At 39.4% G+C, this 17,446-nt stretch overlaps 1 protein-coding gene across 4 annotated transcripts in view; it reads right to left on the bottom strand.

The window, feature by feature from the left end:
* Positions 1–3,077: 3,077 nt before the first annotated feature.
* The window catches only part of agap2 (ArfGAP with GTPase domain, ankyrin repeat and PH domain 2), a 54,681-nt gene continuing 40,312 nt past the window's right edge, over positions 3,078–17,446 (bottom strand). For all 4 annotated transcript variants that reach the window (XM_061904328.1, XM_061904329.1, XM_061904326.1 and 1 more), the window contains 4 exons: positions 13,720–13,810; positions 13,369–13,591; positions 8,717–8,984; positions 3,078–4,236 (listed from right to left, as the gene is read on the bottom strand). In XM_061904328.1, the coding sequence (XP_061760312.1) occupies positions 4,033–4,236; positions 8,717–8,984; positions 13,369–13,591; positions 13,720–13,810 (786 nt within the window). In that variant the 3' untranslated portion in view covers positions 3,078–4,032. The remainder of the gene's footprint in view (positions 4,237–8,716; positions 8,985–13,368; positions 13,592–13,719; positions 13,811–17,446) is intronic.

Here is a 17,446-nt window from a genome sequence, read left to right as displayed (position 1 = left end):
TTCTAATTACATCCCAAGTTTTTTTCTTTTATTCTTACATTTTTATTGTTGTTTTTTAGATAGATATGATATTATTTGAAAATACACAACTTTTAAAATTTAAGCACGAAAAAAAAAATCAGATCACATCACTAACCTCACTGTCTCAACAATTTCTGTTTTACTTATGACCGTTGACATGTTCACGCTTACAATAACTAATGTGTTTAAATTTTTTTATTAAAAAAACAAGTTTATTCGAAAACTTGTTCATTTCCCGTGTTTACATGTCACCACGTTCCACATGTGCACTTGGCACCAGGACACCCTCGGCCGCAGTTGCATGATCGACTTTGTAGTTGTGTCATCGGATTTGCGGCCTCATGTTTTGGACACTCGGGTGAAGAGAGGGGCGGAGCTTTCTGCCGATCACCATCTGGTGGTGAGTTGGCTTCAATGGTGGGGGAGGATGCCTGACAGACCTGGCAGGCCCAAACGGATTGTGATGGTCTGCTGGGAACATCTAGCAGAGTCTCCTGTCAGAGAGAGTTTCAATTCCCACCTCCGGAAGAACTTTGAACATGTCACGAGGGAGGCACTGGATATTGAGTCCGAGTGGACCATGTTCCGTGCCTCTATTGTCGAGGCGTCCAATTGGAGCTGTGGCTGCAAGGTGGTTGGTGCTTGTCATGGCGGTAACCAAGTGGTGAGGGATGCAGTCAAGTTGAAGAAAGAGTCCACTGGGGCTTTTTGGCTCATGGGACTCCGGAGGCAGCTGACAGGTACCGACAGGCCAAGCGGTGTGCGACTTAGGCGGTCATGGAGGCCAAAACCCAGACATGGGAGGAGTTCGGGGAAGCCACGGAAAACGACTTCCGGACGGCTTCAAAGCTATTCTGGACCATCATCTCCCAGGCATACTGGAGAGGAGGCTATACCGGATAGTCGAACCTCGGATTCCGGAGGAGCAGTGTGGTTTTAGTCCTGGTCGTGGAACTGTGGACCAGAACTAAACTCTCGGCAGGGTCATTGAGGGTGCATGGGGGTTTGCCCAACCAGTCTACATGTGCTTTGTGGACTTGGAGAAGGCATTCGTCCGTGTCCCTCAGGAAGTCCTGTGGGGAGTGCTCAAAGAGTATGGGGAGTGTATGGGGAGAGTATGGACTGTCTGGTTATGGCGGTCCACTCCCAGTATGATCAGTGTCAGAGCTTGGTCCACATTAAGTCGAAACCGTTTCCAGTGAGGATTGGACTCCGCAAAGACTGCCCTTTGTCACCAATTCTGTTCATAACTTTTATGGACAGAATTTCTAGGCACAGTTAGGGCATTGAGGGGATCCGGTTTGGTGGCTGCAGGATTAGGTCTCTGCTTTTTGCAAATGATGTGGTCGTGATGGCTTCATCTGGCCAGGATCTTCAACACTCACTGGATCGGTTCACAGCCGAGTGTGAAACGACTGAAATGAGAATCGGCACCTCCAATTCCGAGTCCATGGTTCTCACCCGGAAAAAGTTGGAGTTCCATCTCCTTCAAATACCTCAAAGTCTTATTCACGAGTGAGGGAAGGGTGGATGGTGAAATCGACAGGCAGATCGGTGCAGCGTTTGCAGTAATGCAGACGCTGTATCGGTCCATTGTGGTAAAGAAGGAGCTGAGCTAAGTTCCCATCTTCACCTATGGTCATGAGCTTTGGGTTATGACTGAAAGGACGAGATCACGGGTACAAGCAGCCAAAATGGGTTTCCTCCGTCGGGTGGCGGGGCTCTCCATTAGAGATAAGGTAAGAAGTTATGTAATTCGTAAGGAGCTCAAAGTAAAGCTGCTGCTCCTTCACATCAAGAGGAGCCAGATGAGGTGGTTCGGTGGGGAGGTGTTTAGGGCATGTCCGTCCGGTAGGGAAGACCTAGGACACGTTGGGGAGATTATGTTCCCAGCCTGGCATGGGAAGGCCTCGGGCTCCCCCAGGAAGAGCTTGACAAAGTGGCTGGGGAGAGGGAAGTCTGGGCTTCTCTGCTTAGGTTGCTGCCTCTGCCACTCAACCTCAGATGAGCAGAAGGAAATGGATGGATGGAAAATTGAACTAAACATAAATCAATAAATAATAAATCACACTTATATTGTATATTCTAATGATGTAACGACATGAACATTTCATATCACAGTTATTGTGACCTAAATTATCACAGTTTTCATTATCATTGTGGTATTGATGACTTTGCTCAAAAAGTACTTGTTCTAAGAGAGCATGGCTTGTAGGTTAAATATGCACAAATCAATAATTAACGTGTTTACATAAGTTTAGATTGGGGTATGTCATTTCTCAATGGGGAAGTACGTTAATGTCATTTGTACTAATGTTAGCATTTTTGCTAGTGGACTAGCGGTATCAATCACAGTTTTTTGGTAGTTTGAATTTAAAACGGTGATACTAACCGTCGGGAGTTTAACCACGGAGATCATTAATGCTCTTTATTATCAAATGTTGCCCACATTTGAGGTCCTCTCCAAGGTTCTCATAGTCATCATTGTCACTGGCGTCCCGCTGGGTGTGAGTTTTCCTTGTCCTTATATGGGTTCTTCCGAGGATGTCGTAGTCGTAGTGGTTTGTACAGTTCTTTGAGACATTTGTGATTTAGGGCTATATAATTAAACATTGATTGATTGCATCCCAGATATATATAATGAATATATTATTTATTATATATATACATTATATATAATGAATAATAAATTTATATTAAACTTAAGTGAATATAGAGCTTGATATTTTTTCGTTTGGCATACATGCCTCTGTTGACGACATGAATAATTATTAATTGATTTTTCGTAATATAAAATGTGATGTTGGTGCTGTGTTATTTTTGAGTGTGGTAAAAACAATTTTCCAATCCCAGATCTTTTTGTAGCAATCCTTTTGTTTTGTAATGTTGTTGTCAAATGTTCACGACTTTACTCCATTAGAAACTTTTCTGGTGTGTTGTGCCTTTTGGCTTCTTTCTTGTCACAATGAGGTGATCTTTAATATTTGTTCAGGTCAAAGACATAACTATGAATTTTAACAATAAAGACAAACTCAAAACAATTTGTCAAAACAGTATTAATTTAAAAAAAACTGTTTCTTTAATACTGTTAACCATTTGTTGAATCTCACAAAGGATCTCACAACCCATAAAGTGTCCCAAAAAACAATTATTCATTCATCACAGTAAACTCATGGAACAGACCTTTACACAACAGTAATAGGATATCAATCATGAAATATAGTTTCCTCATCTTCAGTCATTTTGGTTATCCCAAAGGACAAACTGACACAGTTGACTACATAACAGCATCTGTTATGTAGTCAACATGTGTTATCATGACATGTTGGAGAATAAGAAAATGATAAAAAGACAATGGAAAAACAAACTTAAAAGGCATTTTTTTTAAACAGCCTTTTAAGAAATCATTTACAAAACTGATTGGTTTTCACTGTGTCTTGGTTACAGAGTTGATTATATCAGTTAATTTACAGGATATGAACGCGCCATGTAAGAGAAACCAGCATCGACATAATATTTCATGTTCCAAACTTTGCCATCTTCTCGCCTTGTGACAATGACTTTTTCTGGCTGACTCTTGGAACAAAAACATACCTTTGAAGTGAGGTGACAGGCACACACAAGAAGACATGTTGTAGCTCTGTGACCTATTTGTCAAGTTGGTCGGATTTCAACAAATGCCAACAGAGGTCTCAGTTGGCTAATTTCGCTCTCTCACACAGCCCGCCGTTTTATTGCACTTGTTCTGGAGGAAGTCAAACACAAGCAGATCAACGGCTACAAAGATTCTACTTAAGTCGTTTGGGAATGAGGTCAACGACTACACAATATTTCAGCAATACATGTCATCAACGAATGGAATGAATATTGCTTTAAGTGCTTTGATATGTTGCTCAGTCTTATGAAACACATTTTATAGTCAATTTATTGTACAACCATTTTCTCCTACAGCCCACTCCAAAAGGTGGAAGCTTTTGGAACTATTTCGTAAATAGGTGTCTTTGTCCCAGGCTACGACACGGGCTTCCTTGAGTTGGTACGTCCCAAGCTGGCGCTGCTGGAGCGGCGGGAGAGCACCGGTGTGGCAGTGGCAGAAGAGGTCTCAGCGCAGCCATGTTGGAGTAAAATATCAATGCAGCCTTTACTGCCGCTTTTTCTGGCCAGCATCATGGCCGTCTGACCCTGGGTGTCCCTTGCTTTCACGTCGATTCCGTACTGCAGGTGGACAAAGTGGTCACTGATCAAAAAGGAGGAAACTTTCAAAGAAATCTGATCCGACCCTTAACCTTAGTAAACTTGCATCTACATTTTTTTATGTGACAACGATGTATCATTTTGTTTGAATTTAAGAGTGATTATTTAAATAGTTCTCTGACCTCAGATAGCTGAGCCATTTTGGATAGAATATCATCTATTAAAGGTTTGTGTGTATCAAAACGCATGTACACTTGATAGTGACAGACCTGATCTACTAAACTCATGCGCAGAGGATTACAGCTCTTAAATAAGAAAAATAGAGAGTGCAATCCATTTAGCGTGTCTGTCTTCGTGTATATGAAATATTGTAGTAGGAGGAGATGCAAATATAATCATTTAGCCCTCCCAATGTAATCTATCAGGAATAAAACTGTTCTCCGTCCGTATTTAGAACGAGGTTATTCGGACTTCTACCTCATTAATGAGTTTTAAATCACATTCTAAGACATATTTTTACTCATTGGTTTTTTAAACCAGCATGAAAGTTGTGTGATCTTAGTCTATTTTCTTTTATTTTTTAGTTAAAATTTTCTTACACTAGATTGTCCTTAGTTTATTCTACTTTTAAATGTGTAAGTGTGTGGGCAGCACTTTGTGAAACTTGTAGTGTTTTTTCAAATGTTCGATACAAATTAAATGGATTGGTTTAGATTGGATTGGAATGTGCTTGCAAACTGGCACAGTTATGCACAAATGGCTATAACACAGGAAAGGATCGCGCCGCAAAGACAGATAATGGATAGAGAGGATATTCCATCTGTGTGCATGTTTATTCAGCAAAATAATTTTAGAATTTTATAGCTGCTGGATAACTTAAGAGTTAAAGTCATTAAAACAAACCAAACAAAAGCTGTGTTTTTGTTAACGGTGTTTCATCAATTAAACATATTTTCATTATAAGGTATCTTCTTTATGAAGAAACGTCCTGCAAAATGCATTTTCTTGCATCTAGATCATTCCAGACACACCATCACAACACCGCAGCACCTCCCAGAGCGCACCTTCAGTGGGCTAGAAATAGATCCTGTTGTCTAGATTGTGCTTCAATGTAGCATACAAATTATATTTGTATGCTGCATGTCAACAACATGGCGAAACGCCACAGGTTGGACTATATGATGCCGTAAATGTGGAGGAAAATGAGTACCTCCATGGTGTCAGTATGCAAAAACCTACTTTTACACTTGTTATCAATTGTACACACATTTGTATAGTTTGCACAGGCTGTTTGGCACTTCTTAATTGGATCTTAGTGGATCATGCTCCAAGTGTTTATTATTGCTTTTACTCAAATATAGTATTGTGCAGGGATGTCTTCTATATAGTTTTGAGTACAAACAACATCTTAAAAAAAGTATACCAATTTACACATACTGTACCTCAAAAATGATCTAATGGGAAGGCTGTAATACATAAAAAGTATTCATGCAAGGCCAGCGGTTGGAACTGTCGCTTTGTAAAAGTAGTTTAATATAATTTTTAAATCTGTGTCAACATATTTACTGTATCTCACATTTCAGAAATTATTTATATGGATAGCTAGATAGATAGATAGATAGATAGATAGATAGATAGATAGATAGATAGATAGATAGATAGATAGATAGATGGATGGATGGATGGATGGATGGATGGATGGATGGATGGATGGATGGATGGATGGATGGATGGATGGATAGATAGATAGATAGATAGATAGATAGATAGATAGACAGATAGATAGATAGATAGATAGATAGATAGATAGATAGATAGATAGATAGATAGTAAGTACTTTATTTATACTGCGGTTGGACAATATTATAATACGGTGAATAAAAGGTATGTACAAATCCCGTTTCCATATAAGTTGGGAAATTGTGTTAGAGGTAAATAAAAACAGAATACAATGATTTGCAAATCCGTTTCAACCCATATTCAGTTGAATGCACTACAAAGACAAGATATTTGATGTTCAAACTCATAAACTTTAATTTTTTTTGCAAATAATAATTAACTAAGAATTTCATGGCTGCAAAACAAGTGCCAAAAAAGTTGGGAAAGGGCATGTTCACCACTGTGTTACATCACCTTTTCTTTTAACAACACTCAATAAATGTTTGGGAACTGAAGAAACTAATTATTGGAGCTTTGAAAGTGGAATTCTTTCCCATTATTGTTTTATGTAGAGCTTCAGTCGTTCAACAGTCTGCGCGGTAATATTTTACGCTTCATAATGCGCCACACATTTTCGATGGGAGACAGGTCTGGACTGCAGGCGGGCCAGGAAAGTACCCGCACTCTATTTTTACGACACCACGCTGTTGTAACACGTGCTGAATGTGGCTTGGCATTGTCTCGCTGAAATAGGAAAGGGCGTCCATGAAAAAGACGCCGCTTAGATGGCAGCATATGTTGTTCCGAAACCTGTATGTAATTTTCAACATTAATGGTGCTTTCATAGATGTGTAAGTTACCCATGCCTCGGGCACTAATGCACCCCCATACCATCACAGATGCTAGCTTTTGAACTTTAAATGGGTTGTACTTGTATAGCGCTTTTCTACCTTCAAGGTACTTAAAGCGCTTTGACACTACTTCCACATTTACCCATTCACACACACATTCACACACTGATGGAGGGAGCTGCCATGCAAGGCGCTAGCCAGCACCCATCAGGAGCAAGGGTGAAGTGTTTTGCTCAGGACACAACGGACGTGACGAGGTTGGTACTAGGTGGGGATTGAACCAGGGACTCTCGGGTTGCGCACGGCCACTCTCTACTGCGCCAAGTCGTCCCCTTTGCATCGATAACAGTCTGAATGGTTCGCTTCGCCTTTGGCCCGGATGACACGATGTGGAATATTTCCCCAAAAAATTTGAAATGTGGACTCGTCAGACCACAGAACACTTTTCCACTTTGCATCAATCCATCTTAGATGATCTCGGGCCCAGAGAAGCCGGTGGCGTTTCTGGATGTTGTTGATGAATGGCTTTCGCTTTGAATAGTAGAGATTTAACTTGCACTTACAGATGTAGCGACAAAATGTATGACAGTGGTTTTCTGAAGTTTTCCTGAGCCCTTGTGGTGATATCCTTTAGAGATTAATGTCGGTTTTTGATACAATGCTGTCCAAGGGATCGGAGGTCACGGTCATTAAATGTTGGTTTCTGGCCATGCCGCTTACGTGGAGTGATTTCTCCAGATTCTTTGAACCTTTTGATGATATTATGGACCGTAGATGTTGAAATCCCTAAATGTCTTGCAATTGCACTTTGAGAAACGTTGTTCTTAAACTGTTTATTTGCTCACGCAGATGTGGACAAAGGGGTGTACCACGCCCCATCTTTTCTTGTGAAAGACTGAGCATTTTTTGGGAAGCTGATTTTGTACCCAATCATGGCACCCAGCTGTTCCCAATTAGCCTGCACACCTGTGGGATGTTTCGAATAAGTGTTTGATGAGCATTCCTTAACTTTATCAGTATTTATTGCCACCTTTCCCAACTTCTTTGTCACGTGTTGCTTGCATCCCATTCTCAAGTTAATGATTATTTGCAACAACAAAATTTTTTTATCAGTTTGAACATCGAATATGTTGTCTTTGTAGCATATTCAACTGAATATGGGTTGAAAAGTATTTGCAAATCATTGTATTCCGTTTATATTTATATCTAACACAATTTCCCAACTCATATGGAAACAGGGTTTGTAGAATATTAATGTTAAGGTACTACTGGACAGTAAAACCTCATTATTATCGAATTCATTAAATTTTCAGAACATGTTGTGGACCAATTAAATATTAGCTGCAGGTCACAATTGGCCCACGGGCAGTACTTTGATTGCCTTGTTATAGCTTCTAGCAATATAGATCTACTACTCACTCAACACATAGTCATTATTCTCCAAATAACTGGCAGTACAAGTGAGTAAAAAGATAATTGCTTTGCTTACAGTCAAGCATGGTGGTGGTCGCGTCATTTATTTGGGATTATATGAGTGCTGGTGGCACTGCAGAGCTGCGGTTCATTGCGGAAAACACTAATTCCAACATGTATTGTGACATTGTGAAGCAGACCATGATCCCCTCGCTTTGGAAACTGGGCTGCATGGCAGTTTGATAACATGAGGAGTGGAAGAGGATTCCAGTAACAACATGGGCAGCTCTGGTGAAGTTTATGGTCAAGAGGATTAAGGCAGTGCTGGATAAGAAAAGTGTTCACACTAAATATTCACACTTAAGACACAATTTAGACATGTTCACTGTGAGATCTACTCACTTGTGTTTCCAGCTATTTAAACAATAATGCTTATGTGTTGACTTATTTTTCGAGGACAGTCAATACATACTCCTATAAAAACTGTACAAACACTGACTACTCTAAGTAATGTTTGAATTTCTATAGTATTCCATAGAAAGACAGCTGAGAAAGAGCAGTGAGATGAGGAAACCCACCCAGATGAGCAGTTGGGTCATCACTGCGTCGCCCAGCTGACAGGCTGAGTGCAGGGCTGTGCCAGATGAGGCGGGCTGAGCGTTGATTAGCTCCTTGGTGCTATGGGCGAGCAGGAGCAGGAGCCTGGGCAGGTCCCTCTCGTTCACAGCGGAGAGCAGCCGTGCAGGCATGCCGTCGTCTGTCGGCGAGATCCCGGGCACCGGCCTTAGGGCTGTCACAAACGCCCGTTGTTCATACTTGGCACGAATCCAGGACTCTCTCTCTTCCCTTTTTTAAACAGACAGTGGATGATTGTCAGGCACACACTAAGAATATAAAGGTACACTCTGTAAGAAGGATGGAGTTAATTTGTTAGCTGTTAAATGACTAAAATGTCCCGGCACATTTTGTTATAAGCTTCATTATGTTTCGTTTGTTGGTTTTGTTGCATTTCTGAAGTTATATGGATATGAGAGCTGCACGATTTTGAGGAAAAAAACGGACTGCGATTTTTCTCTCCAAAATTGTCATTGGGATTTGATTTGCGTTTTTAAATTTTATACAAATAAATACTTAAAACTACAAAAGTAATGAGTAAATGAAGACATGTTACAAGACACCTGAGCCTATAACACCTACACCAGAATCTGAGATCCGGAATTGCAGGTGTGGCTGGACCAAGGTAACATCCTATGCAAGCTTAGGAAGACACCAAGGCTTGAAAAAGTGCTTGATGTCAGAGCAACAGGAACTTTGCATTGGCCGCTACTTCTTATGAAGCAAATCGAGTAAGTCGAATGAAGTCCAGCGGCAGGACCAAAACCAAAGTCTGCAGGACATCAATCTCCTTGCTCAGGCTGGGGATGAGGAACCAAGCATAGCGGTGCCTGACCTGTCACAGCCCGCAACCGGTGTAAGATGCAAGGACGCAAGCCACAAATCTGGTGGCCAAAATCCTGTGAGAAAAGAGAGTGGAAGACAGTTGCAATCAGAAAGCTCGAGAGACTCGGAGAGCTAGTTTACAGCTTTAGTGCAAAGCCTTATGGAACAGCACAGAGAAGGAAAAGGTCAGTTACATCGACAAAGTCCAGGAGAGAGCAGGAGATTAAACGGTTAGTCAGGGAAAGAAGGCCGGTGAAAAAACAATGACAAAGTTTTCCAGAAGAGAAGGAGAAGGGAATTAACCTTCTACAGGCAGAAATTAAGAACCGACTGTAGAACTTGAGGATAGCTGAGAATCTGAGAAGGAGGCGTAAAATGAACGAGAGGACTAGATCAAACTTTTTCAAGGACCCTTTCAAGTTTGCAAAAAAATATTTTTACAAAGGACAGAAGTGGCAATGTCACAACATCAAAGAAAGATCTTGAAGCTTACCTCAAACAGAAACACACTGACAGCCAGCGGAGCAGTCCGAAAGCTCTCCCACCTGATATGCCACCAATAGAGTCCCCAGAACACCACCTCGACACTAACCCTCCCAAGTGGAGTGGGGTGGAGAGAATTGTGTGACGAGCAAAAGCTTGGGCCCAATGGAATTCCATCCCGGTTCTATAAGAACACTCCAGGGGTTTTACACTTTCTATGGAGTCTGATGAAGGTGGTGTGGCAGAAGCAAACAATTCCTACTGCTTGGCGGAGGGCAAGATGCACCCTGATTCCCAGGGAAAAGGACTCTGTGGACATCTGCCAGTTTTTGCTAAATCAGCCTTCTTAATGTTGAAGGCAACATTTTCTTCAGTGTAGTGGCTCAGGCTGGCCACCTACCTGGAAAGGAACCAATACATTGATACTTTGGTACAAAAAGCAGGGATTCCAGGCTTCTCGGGGTGCCTGGAGCACACAAACATGATATGGAGTCAAATTCAAGCTGCCAAAAAAGGGTGGAAGAGATATCAATATTGTGTTCCTGGACCCTAGCAAATGCCTTTGGGTCAGTTCCTCATGAGTTCCTCTGGGCGGCATTTCACTATTCCAGTGTCCAAGATTCCGTAACTGGCCTCATCAAAGCCTATTTCCAGGACCTACAGCTACGTCTGACAATTGGTGAGTAACACAGCATGGCAGCAACTTGAAATAAGAATAATGGCAGGGTGTACCATCTCGCCTCCTGCGTTCACAATGGCTATGGAGTTCATCATACAAGCCTCTAAGCGGGTGGTAGGAGGTCAGAAGATTAAATCAGGTTTTTTTCTCCTGCCCATCGGAGCCTATATGGATGATATGACCATCCTCACCACAACCAAGGTGTGGCTATGCGGTTGCTGAACAAGCTACAATAAATCATCCAGTGGGCCCATGTTGAAAGTAAGCCAAGAAAGTCCAGAAACATCTGTGTTTTGAGGGCTAAGCGGATGGAACATCGATTCTGTGTGGTTGAGGGGGCTATACCAACAGTGTCTGAGAAGCCTGTCAAGAGTCTTGGAAGTTGGTATCATGCCACCCTCAAAGACGCAGAGCAGGTGGACCAGCTCAAACCGGACACTATAACTGGCCTTGAAAACATCGATAAGACCATGCTCACTGGCCGGTTGAAGCTGTCGTGCCTCCAATTTGGGTTGATACCTAGGCTAATGTGGCCTTTTACCATCTATGACGTACCACCCGAAAAGGTAAAACAGTCGGAGAGGGTGGTAAGCTCATTTTGCCACCTGACTGGCAAATGGACTAAAAAAATTAGTCAGAGTCACAGGAAACATAGCAGCATTTGGATTCTGTATTCTGGTTTATTATTTGATGAGATTATTTACTAATTGTTATTATATGTTTATGTATACTTTTTATAAGAAATATCAAATTTATATATACAGTATATATATATATATATATATATATATATATATATATATATATATATATATATATATATATATATATATATATATGTGTATATATATACATAAATATATATATATATATATATATATATAAATCGCAATGACTGAATTTCCGCTAAGTAGGAATCGTTCATTTTAAATAAAATATGTTTACAGCTAGAGCAAAAAAAATCTGGTTAGTATCTTCTAAATACATTTTTAATACAGTGAGAGCCCTCTAGACATGAAATAACACATTTTAGTCACCTTTACTCTCTTTTAATACAACGCCTGCCTGAGACTGAGCCATTTAGTGGCCACAATACTGAACAGCGAGCTCTGAATAAAACTGGACTCACTGGTGACGGTGGCAGAGAAAAGGCTGTGGACAAACTAGTGAGCATCCTGGATGATGCCATGCAGTCACCCTCTGCATAGCATTATCAGTAGCCAGAGGAGCCTGTTCAGTGTTAGACTGCTTCATCCCAAGTGCAGGGCTAATAGACTCAAAAACTCCCTTGTCCCACACGCCATTAGACTGTACAACTCCTCTCTGGGGAGGGGGATGGGGGTTCTAAGATGACAGGGGATGTAAAACAGTGCAATTCTTTTTAATAAGATGGTCACTACTGCCTAGTTTCCCTTGTTACATTCTTATTTTACTGTTATATTTTTATTCCCAGTGTTGCTTTTAATTTTTATTCGTATTGTAATATTTTTCAATTTCGTTTGATCTCAACTCTGTACACTGCTGCTGGAATTTGAATTTTCCTGAAGGAACTCTCCCGAAGGAATTAATAAAGTATTGTCCGTCCGTCCGTCCGTCCATCCATCCATCCATCTATCTATCTATCTATCTATCTATCTATCTATCTATCTCTCTATCTATCTATCTATCTATCTCTCTATCTATCTATCTATCTATCTATTTATCTCTCTATCTATCTATCTATCTATCTATCTATCTACCCATCTATCTTTCTATCTATCTATCTATCTATCTATCTATCTATCTATCTATCTATCTATCTATCTATCCATCTATCTATCTATCTATCTATCTATCTATCTATCTATCTATCTATCTATCTATCTATCTATCTATCTATCTATCTATCTATCTATCTATCTATCTATCTATCTATCTATCTATCTATCTATCTATCTATCTATCTATCTATCTATCTATCTGATTGGTATGGTCTCATCCAGTGGTCTATCTATCTGATTGGTATGGTCTCATCGAGTGGCCGATATCACTATTGATATTTTTAGTCCATTAAGCCGTTTTTATGTGTGAACATGTTTAATTTAGGGCAATAATGCTGTAGAATATGCTTTAAAAAATCTGCATCAAGGTTAAGCCACATATTTGAAACACAATGTGGCAAAGGATGACTTCCTACATTGATTATTTTTCTTGGATTTTATATATTTATACATTTTATTCTTATTTTTGTACTTTCTTGTCAACATGGTCTTGTGCTCCAATTAAATAAAAATAATCTGAATAGTGATGTCACCGTCAAAGCATGGTGATAAGGCACCACCTTATGGAAAGTTTACCATGAAAATCCAACAAAAAAAAAAAATTGTTAATATTTCAGACTAAATAGCCTAATATTGCTGTACTTTCAGATATGTCTGATTCCTGCCTTCTTTTATAACCTGTAATTGTTTCCTTGATTAAAAAATAAAAGTGAAAAAAAGGAATATCAAGCCAGTCTTTTGAAATGCTAAAGATCATTATTTTGACTGAGTAAGAAACATTGATTATGTTTTTTGATGATCACGATGATTAGGATGACATATCTTCACAATTCCATCCTACATGTCAGCTGATGAGATTTTCACCCACCGTGATGCGTTGGGTGAGGGCTTGACTCGCCCCTGAGTGCGACCCTCCCAGATGCTGTTGGCCATGTGGTTTCCGATCGCAGACAGGACTTGCGTGAGCTCTCCGGGCCAGTCGTCCAGGTCCAGTGAGCGTACCCGAGACAGGTGAGTGCCCAGGTTTCTGTGGATACCTGAGCACTCGATACATATCAGTGCACCCAGGTTGAGGCTGGCCCATGTGGGGTCTTGAGGGAGATAGAAGGAAGGCTTTAGTGGATGAATGGACTTGCTTGATGGAAATAAACCAAAGCCAATAGAGTGAGACTGGAGTCATCCTTCACAATAAAGCTGCAGCTGGAGAGGAAGATCTTACTTTGAGCTTCACAGTCCACACACAGATTGTTGCCTTTGGTGTTACGGATGCCCTGCAGTGCCACAGCCTCGCTTTGACTGCTCCGCCGTGCCTACGTACAGATTGTAGGTTTAAAAAAACACTTTCATTTTGCATTATTTCCAATTGAATCATTCCAATGTGGGGCCGACACCACCTCTAATAAATTGATGCATGTACAGATTTTACAAGAAAAATAGATACAACAATGATTCTATACACAAAGAAAAATACAAACCCCGTTTCCATATGCGTTGGGAAATTGTGTTAGATGGAAATATAAACGGAATACAATGATTTGCAAATAATTTTCAACCCATATTCAGTTGAATATGCTACAAAGACAACATATTTGATGTTCAAACTGATAAACATTTTTTTTTTGCAAATAATCATTGACTTTAGAATTTGATGCCAGCAACACGTGACAAAGAAGTTGGGAAAGGTGGCAATACATACTGATAAAGTTGAGGAATGCTCATCAAACACTTATTTGTAACATCTCACAGGTGTGCAGGCTAATTGGGAACAGGTGGGTGCCATGATTGGGTATAAAAGCAGCTTCCATGAAATGCTAAGTAATTCACAAACAAGGATGGGGTGAGGGTCAACACTTTGTAAGCAAATTGTCGAACAGTTTTAGAACAACATTTCTCAACAAGCTATTGCAAGGAATTTAGGGATTTTACCATCTACGGTCCGTAAAATCATCAAAAAGTTCAGAGAACCTGGAGAAATCATTGCACGTAAGCGATTTTATTACAGACTTTTGATCCCTCAGGCGGTACTGCATCAAAAACCGACATCAGTTTGTAAAGGATATCGTCACATGGGCTCAGGAACACTTCATAAAACCACTATAAGTAACTACAGTTGGTCGCTACATCTGTAAGTGCGAGTTAAAACTCTACTATGCAAAGCCAAACCCATTTATCAACAATATCCTGAAACACCGCCGGCTTCGCTGGGCCCGAGCTCACCTAAGATAGACTGATGCAAAGTGGAAAGGTGTTCTGTGGTCTGAGGAGTCCACATTTCAAACAATATTTGTAAACAGAGGACATAGTGTCCTCCAGAACAAAGAGGAAAATAACCATCCGGATTGTTATAGGCGCAAAGTTCAAGAGCCAGCATCTGTGATGGAATGGGGGTGTATTAGTGCCCAAGGCATGGGTAACTTACACATATGTGAAGGCACCATTAATGCTGAAAGGTCCAAACAGGTTTTGGAGCAACATATGTTGTCATCCAAGCAACGTTATCATGGACACCCCTGCTTATTTCAGCAAGACAAGTGTTACAACAGTGTGGTTTCGTAAAAAAAGAGTGCTTGTTCTTTCCTGGCCCGCCTGCAGTCCAGACCTATCTCCCATTGAAAAAGTGTGGCGCATTATGAAGCATAAAATTCGACAGCGGAGACCCCGAACTGTTGAACGACTGAAGCTCTACATAAAACAAAAATGGGAAAGAATTCCACTTTCAAAGCTTAAACAATAAGTTTTCTCAGTTCCCAAACGTTTATTGAGTGTTGTTAAAAGAAAAGGTGATGTGACACAGTGGTGAACATGCCTTTTCCCAACTACTTTGGCACGTGTTGCAGCCATGAAATTCTAAGTTAATTATTATTTGCAAAAAAAAAATAAGTTTATGAGTTTGAACATCAAATATCTTGTCTTTGTAGTGTATTCAATTGAATATGGGTTAAAAAGGATTTGCAAATCATTGTATTCTGTTTATATTTACATCCAACACAATTTTCCAACTCATACGGAAACGGAATTTGTAATTTAGATTTATTAGAAATTTGAAAGAAATGAACTCCAATCTACTGACTGAACTCAACACTGTGACCAGCACAATATAGTGAGCTGCATTATAAGAGTTGAATCAAAACTACCTTTCTAAAGATGATAAAGCTCAATTTTGATTGACAAGGTAAGAGGAGTGCCAATGTAAATATGTACATTGTGGGGCTTGAAGTTTGCTGTGATGTACAACTCAATTGCATGTGTATTAAGAGCGGATTTGGTAAACGAATGCAGACAGAATAAAAACATATTGTATACTTTTCTGACAGTGTTGATCAAAACTAAACATTATTTTTTTGGTAGGAGTAATTTTTGTTATTACTCTCATATGGAGTCTCATTCAGCTGTACATTTTCACCTATTTATAACTGTGTGTTACCCTATATAACAACATTTAATGTATATTTACAGGATACGTATCATATATTTACGTTTTCAAAATATTTCGGGGGTTGCAAATCTTTTTTATGGTTGAAAATCTTTTTGGTTTGCAAACTTCATCATCTATTGTTTGAAAATCCTTTTTTCCATTTTTTTTTGTTGCAAATATTGTTTGGGGTAGTCAAAAACTGTTGGTTTGAAAACCTATTTTTGGTTGCAAATAGTTTTCTGAGTTTAAAATCTTTTTTTTGCTTGCAAATATATTTTTGGGTTATAACATCACTTTAGTCCTGTGGGCAATATATTAGAAGCCTTTCAATTGGTCAGTGTTGCCTACCCCTAGTTTTTTGGTATTTTCCTACCAAATGTGTTGAGTCATTAGTAATGCCCATATGGTCACACCATCATCTGAAACCAATAAAAAGGCTTCCAATATTCTGTTCACTGTTTGGGATATCACCTCACTCATTTACCCTTAGCAAATCCCCCAAATTTTTTTGTAGCATTCATTAATTTGTTGGCTAGAAGACTCATTGCGCCAAATTGGAAGGCCACAGCGCCACCTTGCCGAACTCGCTGATTAGAGATGTTCTGTATTTTTTAAACTGGGGGAAAATTAGGCTGACATTGAACAGTTGTTCTGGGAAGTTCCAGGATGTATGGAGTGGTTTCATAAAAGATGTACATGAGACTGATCTCAAATTTAACCCTGATTGAAAAGTAATTGAAAGGTAAATAATTGATAAGCTTTCTCTACTTTAGTGTATTGCTGCACCGTGTTTGGGACACTCAGGAGTGCAGTTGTCTGTGGCATCATGTCAATATTTGCCTGTACTTATTTGATTGATGCATGTTTTTCCTAGTTTATTATTTCTAGTTTATTGTATTTATAACTTTTGTAGGTTACTTGTTTGGGGGAGAAAAAAAATGTGCTTAATTGTGCTTAATTGTATTTCTGGACTGGATTTCAAAAGACCAATCAAACAAAAGTTTATTTTTTTTTTTTTTTCATATTTAAAAAAATAACATTTGAATAAATAATGATAATGAAAAAAATAAGTTGAAGAAAAATAATTATTTGCAACCAAAAATTGTATATATTTTAATTTTTGAAAACATTTTTTTTCTTCGAAAACTCATTATTTTGGTCAGCAAATATTTTTTTGGGTTGCAGATACATTTTTTGATGTTTGCATAAAAAGACACATCCCTACAGAAAGATCTTGAGTTTTCATTTTTGATATTATAGAATGTTTTTTTTATATATATATTTTGAAAACATATTACAAATGGCTACCAGAAGAGTAATTAATGGCAACACAGAAGAAATCTGTGCAGATTAATATTAGAATGTTCTGTGTCGCCAGTACTCGTTAGTTAGTTAGGTATTTAGCGGCATTAGTTAGCAACATAGCTAAAAAAGTTAAGGACAGATTTTGATGACATTTTCAGGACATGTCCGAAATGGAAATAGGAACAAGTGATTACATTTTGGGGTTAGTGTTGGATGAGATCAAAAG

Source organism: Nerophis ophidion, linkage group LG06 (genome assembly GCF_033978795.1).
Source record: "Nerophis ophidion isolate RoL-2023_Sa linkage group LG06, RoL_Noph_v1.0, whole genome shotgun sequence".
In the NCBI taxonomy this organism is placed as follows: domain Eukaryota; kingdom Metazoa; phylum Chordata; class Actinopteri; order Syngnathiformes; family Syngnathidae; genus Nerophis; species Nerophis ophidion.
Note: the sequence above shows the minus strand (reverse complement) of the source record. Positions and strands in the feature narration are given on the sequence as shown.